The sequence below is a fragment of the Peromyscus leucopus genome, chromosome 8b (genome assembly GCF_004664715.2).
Source record: "Peromyscus leucopus breed LL Stock chromosome 8b, UCI_PerLeu_2.1, whole genome shotgun sequence".
Classification (NCBI taxonomy): domain Eukaryota; kingdom Metazoa; phylum Chordata; class Mammalia; order Rodentia; family Cricetidae; genus Peromyscus; species Peromyscus leucopus.
In genome coordinates this window covers 99,862,314-99,880,090 of record NC_051086.1, presented here as the reverse complement: position 1 = coordinate 99,880,090, position 17,777 = coordinate 99,862,314, and the positions used below count along the sequence as shown (strand labels likewise).

At 50.8% G+C, this 17,777-nt stretch overlaps 3 protein-coding genes and 1 non-coding gene across 10 annotated transcripts in view; 2 read left to right on the top strand and 2 right to left on the bottom strand.

The window, feature by feature from the left end:
* Positions 1 to 411: 411 nt before the first annotated feature.
* Positions 412 to 7,171, top strand: Mif4gd (MIF4G domain containing). 4 transcript variants are annotated; one of them, XM_028889751.2, is made up of 6 exons: positions 412 to 1,838; positions 2,612 to 2,744; positions 5,372 to 5,481; positions 5,634 to 5,789; positions 5,910 to 6,002; positions 6,493 to 6,799. In XM_028889751.2, exons 2-6 carry the CDS (start codon positions 2,663 to 2,665, stop codon positions 6,718 to 6,720), a joined length of 669 nt encoding a protein of 222 aa, XP_028745584.1. In that variant the 5' UTR covers positions 412 to 1,838; positions 2,612 to 2,662; the 3' UTR covers positions 6,721 to 6,799. The 4 variants fall into 4 exon arrangements, with proteins under 4 accessions (XP_028745584.1, XP_028745583.1, XP_028745586.1 ...); XM_028889750.2 differs by having other exon boundaries at positions 415 to 1,847; positions 6,493 to 7,171; XM_028889753.1 differs by lacking the exon at positions 412 to 1,838 and adding an exon at positions 2,176 to 2,259.
* Positions 7,172 to 7,449: 278 nt separating this feature from the next.
* On the bottom strand, positions 7,450 to 10,483 carry Mrps7 (mitochondrial ribosomal protein S7). The gene is made up of 5 exons (XM_028889749.2): positions 10,302 to 10,483; positions 9,643 to 9,834; positions 9,472 to 9,535; positions 8,769 to 8,936; positions 7,450 to 7,998 (listed from the first exon to the last, which is right to left on the bottom strand). The coding sequence occupies exons 1-5, from the start codon at positions 10,382 to 10,384 to the stop codon at positions 7,777 to 7,779; spliced, it is 729 nt and encodes a 242-aa protein (XP_028745582.1). The 5' UTR covers positions 10,385 to 10,483; the 3' UTR covers positions 7,450 to 7,776.
* A 33-nt stretch (positions 10,484 to 10,516) lies between these two features.
* The window catches only part of Gga3 (golgi associated, gamma adaptin ear containing, ARF binding protein 3), a 33,167-nt gene continuing 25,906 nt past the window's right edge, over positions 10,517 to 17,777 (top strand). For all 4 annotated transcript variants that reach the window (XM_037201216.1, XM_037201215.1, XM_028889743.2 and 1 more), the window contains exon 1: positions 10,517 to 10,714. In XM_037201216.1, coding sequence (XP_037057111.1) covers positions 10,675 to 10,714 — 40 coding nt within the window. In that variant the 5' untranslated portion in view covers positions 10,517 to 10,674. The remainder of the gene's footprint in view (positions 10,715 to 17,777) is intronic.
* Positions 13,119 to 13,223, bottom strand: LOC114707126. The gene has a single exon (XR_003736614.1). It is a non-coding gene; the product is annotated as a U6 spliceosomal RNA (small nuclear RNA).

The following is a 17,777-nucleotide window of genomic DNA, read 5'->3' as shown; positions in this document are numbered from 1 at the left end:
CAAATATTTTAGACAGGCACAGTAATACAGCTTCACAGAGTTAAACAAATGTAACATAAAAGAATGCAACACATTGCTGGGCTCTGGTGGTGAACACCTTTAATCCCGCGCTCGGGAGACAGAGCCAGGCAGATCTCTGTGAGTTTGAGGCCAGCCTGGTCTACAGAGTGAGTTCCAGGACAGCCTGCGCTATTACACAGAGAAATCCTGTCTCGAAAAACAAAAAAATACAACACATTTATGCATCATTAAACAAATGTTTCACAGCATAAACAAATGTAACACATCTAGCTGTTCATCATTGAAGGAAGTCAAGATAAAAACTCAAGCAGAGTAGGAACCTGGAGGCAGGAGCTGAAGCAGAGGCCATGGAGGGGTGCCGCTTACTGGCCTGCTCCTCATGGCTTGCTCAGCCTGCCTTCTTATAGAACTCAGGACCACCAGCCTAGGTTCACACACAATGGGCTAGGATCTCCCCCATCAATCATTAATTAAGAAAATGCTCTCCAGGCTGGCCCACAGCCTGTTTGTATGGAGGCATTTTCTTAACTGAGGTTCCCACTTCTCACATGACTTTAGTTTGGGTCAAGTTGATATAAAATTGTCTAGCACACGGACCTGGACAGATGGCTCAACAGTTAAGGGCACTGGCTGCTCTTTCAGACGACCGAGGTTCAAATCCCAGTACCCACATGGCAGCTCACAACTGTTTGTGATCCAGCTCAAAGTGATTTGACACCTTCATATAGATGTAAATGTAGACAAAACATCAATGCATCCGAAATATGAAGAAATCATTTAAAAAATGTCCAGCACACTACCAAAGTCCAACTTGGTGAAGAGGTTGACGACAGCTCAAGAAACTTGGAAACATGGAGCACACCCAACAGCCTTCAGGCAGCCCAACAGATTGAAGAGTCGGGCAGGTCAGCTGGTCGAATCTCTTCGAGTCAACTTGACCGATCTTGAGAGTATTCTGGGCAACCCAGCTCATCCCTGCTTCTTCCACAAAGCTGTGCTGACCCAAGCCTTTTTCGGGCAGCTTGGCATGGGTGCAGCTTGGCATGGGTGCCTCGCAGCAGTCCTCGCTGCTTACATAGCCTAAGTAGGGAGGGGCTTCCAGGAGCCTTTGGGTTGTTCTCGTCCCTAGAACATCCGGTATCCCCTCTCCCCCAGCCCCCACCCCGGGTTTTTCGAGCCAGGGTTTGTTTCTCCTCCTCTCAGACGTCCCATCTTAACGTGGAGGCTTTAGAATCGGCTGTCTGAATGTTTTAGTTTGCCTTTTTTATGAAGTAAATTCCATGAGAACATTGCCCTGCCCTCCGGAGTATCTTTGCTGCCACAGAGGCGAGTTCTCTTGTACCTATTACCATGAGTGTTGTGACCACTCTTAAAACAGGCGCGAGCTTTGGCTCCTGGTCTCCTGAGGGGTAGGGAAGCCGCAGTGTTGCTCCCCCATGCCCCCCAGGAAAGACCCAGGGCGCTCTCTCTCGGACTGCCCCTTTGATTTAAAACTTACTTTGCCCAAGTGGCAGAGGAGGGAGTTGCAAGGATGTGCCCCAGTCCTTCCACACCCTCTGCAGTAACCAACCGAACCCCAGATGACGGTGCCCAGCCGTCTGCGATTGACCCGCCCCTCCTCCGGGGCAGACCACGCCTTCCCGAGGCTCCTCCCACGCCGCACGGCCCGAGTCTCCGACCCAGTTCACCTGAACCCCACAAGGGACATGGTGACCCTGGTGGGGGGTACGACCTGGCAAGACCAAGGGCTTCATGCTGAACCGAGAGCAAGTCCGGCCGAGCACTCGAGGGCCTCTGCGGTCAGAAACAAGGCGGAGGTGCGCCCGGTGAGCAGGGGACAGGGGCTGGTGAGCGCTCGGCGCGGCGGTGACGGTGTCGCAGATGTCGGGTGCGAATTTGTCTCCGCGCCAAGCCGGGGAGCCGCCCGGGGCGGAGGCGAAGGCGAGCCGTGGCCGGCAGGCGGCGCCGGCGAGCAGCTCAGGCGCCTCCACGGCAGATGATGAGCTCAGCTTCCGCGCGGTACCACGGCGGGCGCGCGCTGCGCAGCCCCGGAGGAGCGAGCGCCCTCCCACGCAGGCTAGTCGGAGCCCAACGGCTGCAGGGGTGGGGTTTTGTAGGTTGGAAAGGACTGGCAAACGTTGGGGAGAAGGGCTTGAAACTCTGCTGGTGTCGGGATCTGCGGCTTGGACAACACCGGCAAAGGAACTGAGCCAGAATTCTCCATGCTGGATAATTTGGGCGAGTCTTGACATTTACCTCTCCACAACCCAGTTCAGTATGTGCCCCCCTAAATTTACCCTGATACTGACTGATAACCCAGATCCTGCCGCGACCGTAGGTGAATTCCCGCTTCATCCCTCGTATGTAGCAGCAGAAGCCTGGGTTTCCTTAAGCTGAGCTGCAGGTGCCTACCTGATGCTCAAGTCTCCATCAGAAGCCAAGTTTGGTGGGCTGTAACCAACCACTGCAGGCGACAGAAAGTCCTGTTACACCTGTCCCAAGCCCTGGCCTGCCCCACCCATTACCTACAGGACTAGAATCCGGAGCTCTGCAATTCTCACTCGAAGCTTCTTCCGTCTCTGCTTCTCAGGTGCTGGCATTAGTTTCAGGCCAGTGAAAAGCTGCTGGGGCTTAGACCGTCATGGGAGAGGCCAGTAGAGATGAGTATAAAATCCAGTCTTTTGATGCAGAAACACAGCAGCTGCTGAAGACCGCACTCAAAGGTGAGCCGACCAGCCCTTCTGCTTGGGCAAGAGCTGCAGAGGGGCTGAGTCCCAGAGCCAGGCAATGCCCAGCCTTCCTGTGGCTCCCTGAGAATAAGTCACAACCTAACTCTTCAACTGGGAGACAAGCTACATCTAGGCCATTATTTTTGAGATGAATCACAGAGTCCTGTCTAAGATCATAAAGCCTTTAAGTACCCTTGAAAGAGAACACAGTCTTCCCGTGAAAGGCTTTGCATTCATTCGGTGCAGTCAGCTCCCTTGGACGTTCAGAGCTGCCTGCCTGGGGACAGAGGTGGGAGAATCCGCTTGCTGGAAGAGATATGTAATTGCCTGGCCCCAAGCCCTTCCATTGTAACACTCGGGACAGAAGTTTGACTTAACAATTAGCAATGGCTGTCATGTGCCAAGCTAAACCCGTTAGGGAAGCATCTGCACAGAGCTCGTGTCTGGGGCCTCTGTGTTTTGAGAACACTTGGAGCCACGTGATGGTACACAACTGTAATCCAAGCAGATTACTGAGGCAGGATTAGCACATATTTAAGGCCAGCCTGCTCTATAGACAGAGTGCCTGGGGGGGGGGGGGTGCGGCCCAGCAGTTGAGAGCACTGGTTGTGAGGCAGGCATGGGGGCACACTCCTTTAATCCCAGCACTGGGGATGCAGAGGCAGGAGGATCTCTGTGAGTTCCAGGCTGGTGTGGTCACTTACATAGTGAATTTCAAGATAGCAGGGCTACATAGTGACCCAGTCACACACCAAAAACAAAGCCCAAAACCTAAAGAGCCCTTGCAGAAGACCCAGAGTGGCTCACAATTATTAGTAACTGAGTTCCCGGGATCCGATGCCTTCTGCCCTCCTCGGGTACCAGGCCAACATGTGGTGTGCATACATGCATGCAGACAAAATATACATACATATAAAATGAGTGAACCTAAAAAAAATTACATGATGAGCCAGGCGGTGGTGGCGCATGCCTTTAATCCCAGCACTCGGGAGGCAGAGGCAGGCGGATCTCTGTGAGTTCAAGGCCAGCCTGGGCTACCAAACGAGTCCCAGGAAAGATGCAAAGCTACACAGAGAAGCCCTGTCTCGAAAAACCAAAAAAAAAAAAAAAAAAAAAAAAAAAAATTGCATGATGAGCTATAGGCCAGCCAGGGCTATTTTTTTAAAATAATTTATTTATTTCCATTTTATGTGCATTAGTGTTTTGCTTGCATGTATGTCTGTGTGAGGGTGCTGGGGATTGAACCCAGGTCCTCTGGAAGAGCAGCCAGTGCTCTTAACCTCTGAGCCATCTCTCCAGCCACTAGCCAGGGCTATTAAATAGCAAAAATAGACTATCTCAAAAGACCAAAAACAAAGTTGTAGAAATCTTGGCATTCAGTATACATTCTTCAACCTACTGCCAAGAAAATAAAACATGTATCCCAAGGAACTACATTTGTACTTTGGTCTCTTAATCATTTATTTTTATTTAATTATATTATTTGGTAATGCCCTGGCTAGCCTACAGCTCACTATGTAGGCCAAGGTGGCCTCACACTCAGGTCAGCGCGCCTCCTGAGTGCTAGGATTAAAGGTGAGTGCCACACCTGGCAGTATACAATTAAATTTCTTTTAAATTTAGTTTATTTATGTGTATACCTACTTGTACCAACTTATGCAGTGTCTGTGAAGGCAAAAGGGTGTCAGGTCTTCTGGGACCGGAGTTACAGGCAGCTGTGAACAGCCCAGTGTGGGAGCTGGGATTTGAACCGGGGTCCTCTGCAAAAGCAAGTTCTCTTAACTACTGAGACATGGCTTCAACTTCCCTGTTTCCTGATTGGGTAACGAGGGTCCTGAGGGTGCGAGCTGCCCTGCGCATGGTTACAAGCACTTTCTTGGAGACTGCTTTCATTGGTGTGGTTGCTTTGTGTCCAGCCTTTGGCTTTACACAGTGGACAGGCAGAGTGCTGATCCCTAAATTACACCCTTTGCACCTGCAACTTTGATTTTTTTTTTTTTTTCTAGATGGGGTCTCACTATGTAGCTCTGGCTGACCTGGAACTTGCTATGTAGACCAGGCTGGCCTGTCTCTGCCTCTCAAGCCCTAGAATTATAGGTGTTCACCACTCAACCCAGCTTTCTTTTTTGAGAGAGGGTCTCATGTAATTCAGGCTTTCCTGGAACTCTGCATGTAGCCAAGGGTAACCCTTACCTCTAGATCCTTCTTGTTTCTACCTCCTAAGTGCCATCTGGCTGGTTTTTCCTTTTTTTTTTTTTTTTTTTTTTTTTTTGAGCTGAGGATCGAACCCAGGGCCTTGTGCTTGTTAGGCAAGCGCTCTACCACTGAGCTAAATCCCTAACCCCTCCCTCCATCTTTTAAGCACGTGATGGGGTGCTCTATTGCAAACATCTCAGGTCTTTGGGTGTTGTGGTACAAGACTTTAATCCAGTACTCAGGAAGCAGAGGCAGGCAAATCTCTGTGGGTCTGAGGCCTGGTCTACATAGTGTCCCAGGCCAGCCAAAGCTACATGGTGAGACCCTCTCTCAAAGAAATACGAAAGCCACCTTCAATCCTTAGCAGATGGAGGCAAATGTGATGAAGCAGGCAGCTCTAGACTCCCCTCCTGTCTCTACCCCAGATCCAGGTGCTGTGGACTTGGAGAAAGTGGCCAATGTGATTGTGGATCATTCTCTGCAGGACTGTGTGTTCAGCAAGGAAGCAGGACGGATGTGCTACGCCATCATCCAGGTTGGGGGTGCTGGCAGAGAGGGAGCTGCCTTGAGGATGGCACCTCAGGATCAGGCACAGGCTGACCAGCAGAAGACACAGGAGCTTATAGACAGAGGCTAGGGCGGGTGGAGTGGCCAGTGCCCTGCTTACCACCTTCTCCTGGCTCACAGGCAGAGAGTAAGCAAGCAGGCCAGAGTGTCTTCCGCCGTGGGCTCCTTGACAGGCTCCAGCAGGAGTATCGGGCCCGGGAGCAGCTTCGAGCCCGCTCCCTGCAGAGCTGGGTCTGCTACGTCACCTTCATCTGCAACATCTTTGACTACTTGAGGGTGAGGCATGGGCAGTGACCCTGTGCTGCCCTGGTGGCTGGCCTGCGTCCCAAGGCCAAGGCTGGATTGCTCCTCCTGGTCACTAATGCTACCTCCCTGCACCCCTTGCCCTCCCCACAGGTGAACAACATGCCCATGATGGCCCTGGTCAACCCTGTCTATGACTGTCTCTTCCAGCTGGCCCAGCCTGAGAGTCTAAGTCGGGAAGAGGAGGTGAGTGGCCATTCAGCCCCAGGCTGTGGAGGGCATGTTGGCGTGGAGTCCCGGTCCCGTCCGTGGAGGCGCCTCAGGTGCCTAGTAGGGGCATTTAAGGCCTGTGGCAAGTACAAGACAAACTAGTGTCTGGAATTTATCCGGAACACACAGTAGCAAGGCCCCCAGCAGCAGACAACCTATGTTAGGAGTGGCAAGAGCTGTGGGCAGCTGTGGGCAGCTGTGGGCAGCTGTGGGCAGCTGTGGGCAGCTGTGGGCAGCTGGCCCAGACACCAGCTCGAGTCAGGCAGTGAGTAGGGTTAAGCAACAGTTTGGAGACAGCCCCGAGTTCAGCCTGGTCAGGCGTTCTGGGAGAGTCTGTGTGGTAAGACGTGGGCAATACCCTCCCCGTTGTCAGAATGAAGCAAGGAGCCACCGTGCAGGGAGAGCGTGGTACTCAGCAGGGGCCGGTCCTCCCTGGGGCTGACCAGTCCTCCCACTGCCCCTGCAGGTCGACTGTCTGGTGCTCCAGCTGCACCGGGTTGGGGAGCAGCTGGAGAAGATGAATGGGCAGCGCATGGATGAGCTCTTTGTCCTAATCCGGGATGGCTTCCTGCTCCCAATAGGCCTCAGCTCCCTGGCCCGGCTGCTGCTGCTGGAGATCATTGAGTTCCGGGCAGCTGGCTGGAAAACCACTCCTGCTGCCCATAAGTATTACTACAGTGAGGTTTCTGACTGAGCTAGGCTCCACATGTCTAAGGCTATGCACACCCTCCTGAGACCCTCCTTTCAAGTTGGCCTCGTAGACCTTTCCAGACTCACCTTCCCTCACTCTGGAGTTGTGGAGACTGCCCTGTCCTTCCTCCAAGTCCTTTCAGCTTCTTTTTCCCACTTCTCCCTGGGCCAGGCAGGGAAAGGCAACTCCTAACAACCACTGAACTGTGTAACCACTGCTGCAATACTACCTTGGTGCCTCAGTTTCCCCATCTGTAAAATGGGCAATCATAGCCATTGGTGGGATGCCTTGGGATGTTAAGGGCAGAAAGAGTACAAATTACAAGAGAAGTAGTGTTTTTTACATTTTGTACAGACGACTGTGGAGGTAAGCCTGTGTACTCCAGTCAGTTTTCATGAGTGACGGTGCCTCACCAGGTGGGAGGGATTTCTAATAAATCTTTTCTGAAACCAAACTGCTTCCTTTCGTAACAGCCAAAGGTGTACCCCAAGCTAATTGGACCTGAGTTTCTTGAGGAAATCTCTAAGGAGACATGTTCTGTCTTAATGAGGTAGTAGGGTAGGGGAACCAGTTTGATTACTGGGTAACACATGCTCCTTCTGAGACCCTGAGTCTTACTGTGTGAGGGGAGCTTCACCTTCAATTTGTACCCACCCAACTTCTAGCCATATGGGAGAATCAAGAAGGGCTTCATAGGATCTAATATTACATTACAAAAGGCCCTCTCCATCCTTAAATTCCTTCCAGACCTTTCCAGTAACTCGTCATTTATTACTTTATTATTATTATTATTAGTAGTAGTAGTATATGTACAGACATTTTCCCTGCATGTATGTCTGAGTACTATGTACATTCCTGGAGCTCACAGTGGTCAGAAAAGATGTCAAATTCTCTGGAATCAGAGTTACAGATGGTTGTGAGCCACCACGTGGGTGCTGGGAATTGAACTCGGGACCTCTGGAAGCGTAGCCAGTGCTCCTAACCACTGAGCCGTCTCTCCAGCCCCTCAAGTGTCTCCTGTGGCAGTGTGTCCCGGAGTCTTCCATCCCTCCGTTCCCACTACCACCAGCGGTAGTGGGCCAGGGCGCGGTTGGCCTCCGCCATCTTGTGCATGTTGTGCTTCTTCTTGATCACGGGACCCCGGTTATGAAAAGCCTCCAGCAGCTCTTCTGACAGCTTCTCTGGCAGCAGCGTCCGGCGTGGCTTATTCTCTCGGCACTCTGTGATCATCCACTTCATGGCCAGGAAGCGGCGCCGGCGGTCAGTCAGAGGTACGGGGACCTGGGTGAGGAGAGGAGCTCAAGCTGAGCTGGGGCTGACTGAGGGCCACCACCTCCTAGAAGCTACCATGTACTGTCTTAGAGCAGCCCTGGGATGGGCCCCATGACGGAACCCCGTCTCTTCTCGGCTTTCTCAGTGACATCAGTGAAGAAGAAACAGTCACTTAGTGGATTCAGCCAGCACTTTCCTTCCTAAGGAAAAGCTCTGCCAAGTCGACATAAGCACCAGATGGGACAGTCTGCTCCCTGAGGCAGGCTGGTCACTTCAGACCAAGGGTGCCTGAAATACGACCTTCTGAACAAGAGCCACTTTCCTGGCTTCCATCGCATGACAGGTACTATGCCACACTAAAGACACAGACAGTGAAAAAAATCCTAGTCTTAGGAGTTGCTGCTGGAGGAGAAAACAACCTAACGCAATAATATAAAGTAAATATGCTCTTAGGGATGGCTAGCTCAGTTCAATAATGATGGTCAGGGGTCAAGTTCTATTCTAGATACCGGCACATCAACAGTCCTTCCCCAAGTGCGGCGTAGACCACACACACAACACTGGACCATGGGGAGGAAGTGGGCTCCCCGAAGACGTCACCGAGTCACTCTGTTCTCGTCTTTCCACCTTCTGCCTGTGCTTTTTCCACTCTGGGCCTCAGATGAGTAGATCTAGACAGTGCCCAGTCTCTAAGGGTTATTATACATGGCCCAACTCTGGACCCTCATTCCCCAATCAGTTTCACATGTGGGCTGCCCTGCTTTTTATTGCCCACTCACCTGGTAGAAATGGCCTCCTTTGAGGATAGACATCAGCCCAATCACAGGTTCACAGTTTTTCAGTGCCTGGTGGAAGATCCTGTAGGGGTTACGTTCGATGGTGGCCTGTTCCTCTGCAGGGGCAGCACGGTACTTCTCAAACTGTTTCCTCTTCACAGCTTCGAGAGTCTGCAAAGACAGGGAAGAGGTTGCTCAGGGCCCTAAGAATTCGGCCAGTTCAGCTGGGAGTGGCGCTGCATGCCAGCAACTGCACTGGGGAGGTGGAGGCCGGAAGACCAAGGGTTCAAAGTTATCCTCAGGTATATAGCACGGTCCAGGCTAGACTGCTCCATGAGACCGTCTTTCAAAGAAACTAAAAAGAGTTTAAGCACCCACTGCTTTGCTAGACTGACCCAAAGAACAGGTGAGAACCCCCTTCCCCTGGCTGTCCTGGAACTCGCTCTGTAGACCAGGCTGGCCTTGAACTCACAGAGATCTGTCTGCCTTGCCTTGTCTCTGCCTTTTCAGTGCTGGAATCCAAGGCCTCTCCAGTGATGGGATTTAAGGTGGGCGCCACCATTCCCAGCTCTCAGAGATAAATTTTAATGACAGATATAGAAACCCGTTCTCTAGTTTTCAAGCTAAGGTGAAGAAACCAGACACAGTACAAAGGCAGCCCAGGGAAAAGGGAGAAAAGCAAAGAGGACTCTAGACACTGCCTTACCTGGGCCATGAGGGACCTGGCCAGTATTTTGTTGCCGCCTTTCATCATCATGTTGGTGAATTTGCTTCAAGGAGAAAAACGTGTTTAGCTTTCCAAGGTTGCGTTACAGATCCCTGAGCAGAAACCTTCCCTGGGGTAATCCCAGCCCAAGGAAGAGCGGTTCCACCTCACCTGATGACGGGGTCTGCAAACACCGAGCTTGTCGAAGTTGCTGCGGCAGCTTTGATGAGCTGGGTTTTCTTGAGCTCTTGGTCATATTTCTCCTCTTCGGTGAGTTCCGCCACAGGTTTGCGGTAATATTCCTTGTCGATCAGGGGATCCCTGAATTCAGGGGCATAGCGGCTGCACCTGACCTGAATTTTCCTGGGAGCGGGAAGAGGAGGAGGCAGAGGAGAACTCCACAAATGAATTTGTGACTGGACAAATGAACAAGCTTGACTTAACAATACGCCCGTCTGCCATCGCGCTGGCGAGGGGCAGGAACGCTGGGGCCGTAGGCTAAGCCTCCCCGCAGGCGTTCAGACTCCAGTCCCCGGAGGTGGGAAGCCCTCGCCGAAATCGGCCGTGACGCTCTCCCTCGACCGCCCAGGAGATCCCGGCTCGAAGGTCTCCAGCAGGGCGGCACCTTCGGCTCGGGGTAGGGTCAACCCCACCTGTCGGGCAGGGCAAGTCGCTGACCCTCCCACCGGCCCGTGCAACAGCCGGACTCAACCGTCCCGGGCCGCCGAGCGGGGGCCCCTCGCTCCAGGACTCAGCGCGGCTCCTCTCCTTTCCCCAGGCCCTCCCGCAAAGGCCTGCGCGGCGGCGCCAGCGACCCGTGGCCGTCTCACCCTGGAAGGTTCCGCACGGCAAGCCTCACGCCCAAGGCCAGCCCCGACCACCGTCGCGCCGCCTGCAGTGCGGGGGCAGCCATCTTGGCCGGCTACGAGGACCCCGGCGGGCTGTCCACAGCGCGCCTGAGCGACTGACGGAATACGGATGAGAAACTGCACAGTTTATTCAAGCGTGGGTTTTACGTCAGAGTTTCCCTCCGAGGAAGAAGCGAGGAAATACTCCCGTCCGCCCGATATTCGACACAGTCTGGCGCGCCTGTCGGCAGCAGCTCTCAACCCTCTCAGGCCCCCATGCAGGCCCCGCCCCGGACCGGCTCGCGCAGAATCTCGCGAGGTTTGAGTCCACAGGACCGGACTGGGCGGCTGCAATATGGCGGAGGCGGAAGGGGAGAGCCTGGAGTCCTGGCTGAGTGAGTATCCGGGGCCGCTCTGCCTGACCTCCAACCGCGGGCCGCGCCCCTCCCTCACCCCGACATCCCTTCCGCGGCGGCGGCGGCGGCGGCTTGTGGCAGTCCGCACCCGGCCTGGCCTCGCCGCGAGCATCCCGCGTCCTCACCCCTGGGCGAGCAGGGCCCCTTCCCCGCGGCGCGTCCTCCGGCTCCGGCGCGCGACACCTGCAGCTCGAGGTCTCGCAGACCCGGGAAAAGCGACAGCCGGGTGCTTGGGGCTGACAGGCACAGGCGCGTTGCGGAGGTTGAGGGACCCTGTACCCCAAAGCCCCAAGGATGTAAAAGCTCCGGATTGGGCTGGTCCCCCTGGGAGTGGGGAGTGGTGCCACCCGTGCAAAGCTGGGGGCTCCAGGATTGTGACCATGGACCCTGCATACGCGTTTTCCTCAGGCACGATGCCTGAAGTGAGAATTCTTTTCCAGAGTGACTGCAGGGATGGAGTACCACATATGCATTAAAGGGACGCGCGCACACACACACACACACACACACACACCTAACACCTAACGAGATAACCCGCTCTGGAGCAGTGTGAAGCTGTTGTATCATTGTGCTGCTGTCATTACTAATTTACATTGCTAGGAAGGAATGAGGTTTAACATTAGCAGGCAGTTCATGTGTTTAGTAAGGGTTAACAAGGCTGGTTAATCACAAGGGTTAGTAAGTTAACTAAGGGCTAGCCCCCGGGCAGCCTCTTAAATGGAGACAGAAATTGGGATGCCTACATAGAGCCTTGTGCCAAGGTATTTTACTGAGTACAGTCTCCAGCTTTTGGGGTGTGAAGACTTGCCTCCCAGTTGCCTTGTCGTCCTTAAATACCCTTCAGGAAATTGAAATTAGGCTTGAAGGGGCGCACATCCCCAAAGGGAAGAAAAGTACGATTACATTCGCAAAGTTTGATGTTGCAGGCAGGCCACTGAACAGTTCTCCCTATATGGAACAGTTCTCCAAGGAGTGCACAGTGCTGGATTGCAGACATTGGTTAAAATCACTTAGCCAGGGAGCTTAGTGTACAGCCAGCCCTGTAGTTCCAGCTGGGGGATGAGGCAGGGCCTGCCTGGTTGACAAGTGAGCAAAACACTAAATAAGGCAAACAGTGACACCCCGTGTCCAAAACTGAAAACACTGAGGTTAGAGTTCATTGTAGAGTATTCAGCTGTCCTAGAACCCTCTGTGTAGACCAGGCTGGCCTGGAACTCACAGACATCACCTGCTTCTGCCTCCTGAGTGCTGGGATTACAGCCCCAATCACATTCTTGAAAGATGAAAATAAATAAAACATTGACCAAGTACCCAGCTAACAAAACAAGTTCTGTAGCCACAATTCAAACCGGACACTCTGACTGCACTCAGACTTTTCCTAAAACCTTGCAACTGGGAATAACCAGAGTGGAATTGGTTCAATGTGCAGATGGTAATGAGAAAAATTGGAATAATTTAGGAGACTTAAGCTGAGCTCAGTAGGGTTGATTTACTTGTTTTCTTTTTATGAGACAGGGTTTCAGGAAGCCCGGGCTGGCCTCAAAAATGCTATGAAGCTGAGATTTCAGATGTGCACCTTCCACAGTTCTCATGACTGAATGGTGTGACTTGCACCAATCCTGTGAACCAGTCAATACCATCTTAGTGAAGGTCCTGTCACCCTGGTTTGCCTGCCTTACCACAGCAGCCTCTCCTTGGTCCACTCTGCATGCTGCTTCTGGGACAGCAGTTACCATTGGTCACCCACCCCCTGCTTCCAAACCTGCCCCCATCCTTCCAGTCCATCTCTGGTCATTCCCTGCCTTTTCTCAGTGACCTTCTGGTGCTTTTCCCACCACAGTGTTCTCATTAACCCCAAAGCCCTGCTCCCCTTTGCTCAATTAAATGCTTCAAACCCATCGCAGATTCTTCTTCTCACAAATCATCTCATGATGACTCTAACCCTCTCAGGTCCTGCTTGGCGCATTCAGCTGGTGGTTAGCAAGCCACTGCCACGTGGAGTATTATGAGAAGTTTATTTTTGCCAGGCATAGTGGAACACACCTTTAATCCTAGCACCTGTAAGGCAGAGACAGATCTCTGTGAATTTGAGGCCAGCCTGGTCTACAGAGTGAGTTCCAGGATAGCCAGAGATACACAGTGAGACCTTGTCTTGGGGGCAGGGGGAGGGGGTGGTGGTGGTGGAAAAAAAGTTTATTTTATTTATATTTTTAAATATGGAACACTTGCTGGGCAGTAATGGCACACACCTTTAATCCTAGCACTCAGGAAGTAGAGGCAGACAGATGTCTGTGAGTTCAAGGCCAGCCTAGTCTACAGAGTGAGTTCCAGGAGAGCCAGGACTGTTACACAGAGAAACCCTGTCTCAAAAAACAAAACACAAAAAAATATGGAACACTACAAATTTGCGTGTTATCCTTGTGCAGTGGCCATGCTAATCTTCTCTTTAACATTCCAATTTTAATATATGTGCTGCCAAAGTGAGCACAAGAATCATGAAGTTTAAACAGTTGTTTTGTGATGGAGCTTTCACTTACATGTGCAAGGCACTGGGTTCCATGCCAGCCTTACAAAAACAGAAATAAAATAAAAAGGCCCAGGAAATTCAAGTAGTCTTTGTCTTCAGTTTGATGGCTGTGATGTCACAATGGGTAGAAACTGAAGTGGCAGAGACTCTGAGTGGAAGCCGTAAGTACTAAAATGCAGGTTTCTTTAGGTAATCGAGGAAGGAGAGTGGAGAATGACCAAAGACAAAATGAGAAGACAGCATCATGCTAGGCCTTAAAAAATGGGAGACGACCAGAAGAGAATTTGACATTGCTGCTGCCGTTGTTGCTGTTATAGCAGTGGCGGGCACCACTGCTACTGTTTCTGGGATTACATTTCATAATTGCTTACTACAGCTAGCACAGTGGAGACCCTGACAGCAAAAGTAGCTATAACAATTAATCTTTCATTCTATTGGGCATGATAAGTTTAATTCAATAGTTATATACATTTCGATTGGCTTTGAAAATTATAAATTTTGGGGCTGCAGAGATGGCTCAGGGGTTAAGAGCATCGACTGTTCTTCCAGAGGTCCTGAGTTCAATTCCCAGCACCCATATGGTGGCCAAAACCATCTGTAATGAGATCTGGTACTCTCTTCTGTGTACATAATAAATAAATAAATATTTTTAAAAAAAAGAAAGAAAAAAATTATAGATTTATAAACTCAAGTTCCATTTGTTTTTGGGATACCATCTTACAAGGACTCCAATTTGCAGCAAGGCTCATTAAGGGAATGTCTCAGTTGCCTTTAGCCTACTGGCTATGGGTGGGATAGGACCTCTGTTGGTCTTTTCTGTGTCGAACACACAGATTGCAAGCCCAGTGCCACTTTGAGATCTTTGGCAGCAGTTAACTCTGCAACTCACACTCGATTGAGCCTGTATGATAATGAGTATTCAGAGACCGGTAATGCCTGGGGGGCGCTCACCAACCTAAGACAGCGCCTGTGTGGCCTGGGCAGGCGTCTCCATGACGGGTAAGGTGACCTGCTGACGTCCCATGCAACCTAAATCAGAAGCTCATTTTTTAGTAAAAGGGGGACCTGTAGGGTCCTGGCCCCCGTTTTGGGTAACTGTTGCCTTACTTGCTGACATTGACCTTGATATTCTCCCTATGCTAATTCCCTGCAGGGTTCCACCCTCCTGAATGCTTAAGGGAAGTTCCTTGTCTGTGTGTCCTGCATAATGGGCGTTAACAGCTTAGATGCAAAATTGTAAAACATCGTAGCGAACTTCCCCCGGAGTTCTCATTGTGCTATAAGCCGGTATTTAAGACCTCTTCCCTCCTTCAAAAAACAGCATTTGGCATAAAAAAATAAGTAAATAAGTTAAATAAATAAAAAGAAAAAGAAAAAATGGGTGATGGCTGAGCAGTGGTTACGCACACCTTTAATCCCAGCACTTGGGAGGCAGAGGTTGGTGGATCTCAGTGAGTTCGAGGCCAGTCTGGACTACAGAGTGAGTTCCAGGACAGCCAGGACTGTTACACAGAGAAACCGTGTCTTGAAAAAACAAAATGAAAGAAAGAAAGACAATGGGAGACAGCCCCAAGAATGCTGGGTGGTGATGTATAAAGCCCAGAGTAGCAGGGGTTGGAGTTGGGCGATTAGACAAATATAGGAGTAGAGAAGAAGTTAGGCTGGGAAGTTAGGGTCAAATCCTAAGACACTGGAAATTTCTGCCTGAGGGGTTGTGAGTGTTGACAGTTAGCAGGCTCCCCTTCCTCTTAGACCTGATTAAACTGTCCTGTGAGGAGGATTGACGGCAGGCTTCACCTAGAATGATGACAACAAGCTAGGTGTGGTGGCTCTCATCTGTTCTCCAGCACCTGGAGGCTGAGGCAGGAGGCTCTCCCCAAGTTTGAGGCCAGTACCTTTAAGGGTTACCAAGTGAGACCTTGTTTCCAAAACAACCCCCAAAACCAGCATTGGCAAGATGGTTCAGTGAATAAAGAGGCTTGCTGTGCAAGCCTGCCACGCTTGGGTGCAGCCATTGGGACCATGTAAATGTGGAGGAGAACCAGTTCTGTAAAGTTGTCCTCTGGCCTCCCCGTGTGTGCTGTGGGACCCATGTGCACCGGCTCAGATGTTGTGTACGACACAGAATGTGAGAGGAGGGCAGGTTCTGGAAGGAGCAAGAATTTGGGGTAGGGAGGAGAAAGATTGTACAAAGACGTGGATTAGGAAAGCGACTCCAAGAGCCAGGAAATGGCTCCACAGGTAAGAGCACTGGCCACCAAGCCTTAAACCTGAGTTGGATCCCAGGGAACCACATAGTGGAAAGAGAGAAGCAACTCCCACCAGTTGTCATTTAACCTTGACACTTGTGACACACCACACATCTCCCCCCTACCCCCGTCCCACATACACAATAAATATGTAATAAAAATTTTAGAAAGGTTGCCAGGATATGGGGAAGGAAAGAGAAGGGATCAGCAGTAGGATTTCAGACCTGGGAGCTTTTGAATAGTGGCACTGTAAATAGAAATAGGGGAAGTCAGTGAGGAGAAGTGACAGGTCCTCAGACTTATTTGTGTATCAAAGGAACGTAATTATAGACTTGTTTATGTGCCAATTTCTTCCTCATGCTCACATAGAAGCACAGCTTCCTCAAGGGCCTGCCTGTGTTGTGTGCTTCACCCGGAGCTCCTCCAGTGTCTTATTTTTGAGATGTGTGAAAGCTTGAATCATCTCAGACAACTTCGCGGGTTATAGCAGTTTGTTTTCCATGAGTGCCTGAGAGACAAGGCAACTGTACCTTTCTCCTTTGGTTCAAGATGCAGCATACAGGTTAACTTTGACCCCTTCCTTTGCTGTGCTCTTGGGTCTGTTTATTTTTTGGGTCATGGCTGTGTGCAGCTTGGTTTCCTTGGAGAGGCCAAGCCATGTGGAGTTCAGAGTAGTCAAAGCTGCTTGTTTTCATCCCTATCCTCTAACGTCCTGTAGGAGTTGAGGTTAGCAGTGCTTAAGCTAAATAGTACTTAAGGAGAGTAGGACATCTGGAGGGATGGAAGCAGCGGAGGATGAGGCTTTCACCAGAGACCCAAAAGACAAACTGTCAGCAGAGGAGGACCCATAGGGGTGGTTCAAGGCCAGGTTTGCAAGGGGGGGGGGCGCGGGGACGGACGGAGGAACGACACTCCATTGTTGGCTCTGCTAGATGAAGAAAATGTGGAGTAGGTGAAGTGATGAGCTTGGAGAGCTGGAGTCACCTAGTACTACCCACAGCAGTTTTCTAGTTGCTATGGGTGACAGGTTGTGCCTTCTGAGCTGCAGACACTGGGAAGCGGTACTGTGTTCCCTGTCCTCAGTGAGAAGATGGAGTGTTCTGGGGGCAGCAGTGCTTGGGAAGAGAGTTTTCTTTGCCTGTTGCTTTGTAGGAGTCCTTATGTTACTCTGTTTGGAAGATGGTCTTCCCATTGTCCACTGTGCAAGTCTTGTGTCTCTTATAGAAGCATTAGGCATGGGTCTGGCTTCTTCTGTCTTATTTTGAGTCCTGTAGCTTCTTGGTTTCATGTGAAAACTTGAAGCATCCCAAAAGATAGCGATTAGCATAGCAAAGCCACACTGACACCTGAGAAGAGTCACACCTGGGCCCGGAGACCTTGGTGATGACTAGTATTGTCTGGTGATTGGTGTAGGCTTGACAACCAATTCTTATCAAATGGACACTGCTGAATAAAATAATCCCTCTTTGTGCTTGCCATTTGGAAGGTGTTACTAATTATCTTTCAAGATTGAGAACAGTCACCTTGGCATATATCTGTAATCCCAGCACTTGGAAGCAAAGGCAGGAGCGTCAGGAGTCAAGATCATCCTTGGCTACGTAGTGAGTTGGAGCCTAGCCTGGGCTACATGAGACTCTGTCTCAAAATAAATAAAAAGCCCTAGCCATGTGTTTTGTTTTCCTCTAAATATAAACTTACAAACTTGTGTATGTTACTGGGAATTGACGCTGGGGCCTCCCATATGCTCAGCAGGACCTCTACCACCTAGTTGCTCTCAACTCTAGTTACTTCTTACTTTGAGATAAGTATACTTGGAATTCTCCTTCTTCACCCTACCAAGTCCAACGTTGAGATTGCAGGCTATTTTAGTGACTCTTCTATTGCCCTGGCTAAGACACCATGACCAAGGCAACTTGTAGAAGATAATGTTTAACTTGAAGCTTGCACTTTCAGAGGGTGAGTCTGTGACCATCATGGTGGGAGCAGGGCGGCAAGCAGGCAGGCATGGCTCTGAAGCAGTGGCTGAGAGTTTACGTCTTGAGATACAACCATGAGGCAGAGAGAGCTAAGGAATGGTGTGGGCTTTTCAAACCTCAAAGCCTGCCCCCAGTGACATACCTCCTCGGACAAGGGTCCTACAAGGCCTATGCCATGAGGCCTCATTCTCTTTTTCTTTCTTTCTTTCTTTCTCCCTTTCTTCCTTCCTTCCTTCCTTCTTTCTCTCTTTCTTTCTCTCTCTCTCTCTCTCTTTTTCTTTCTTTCTTTT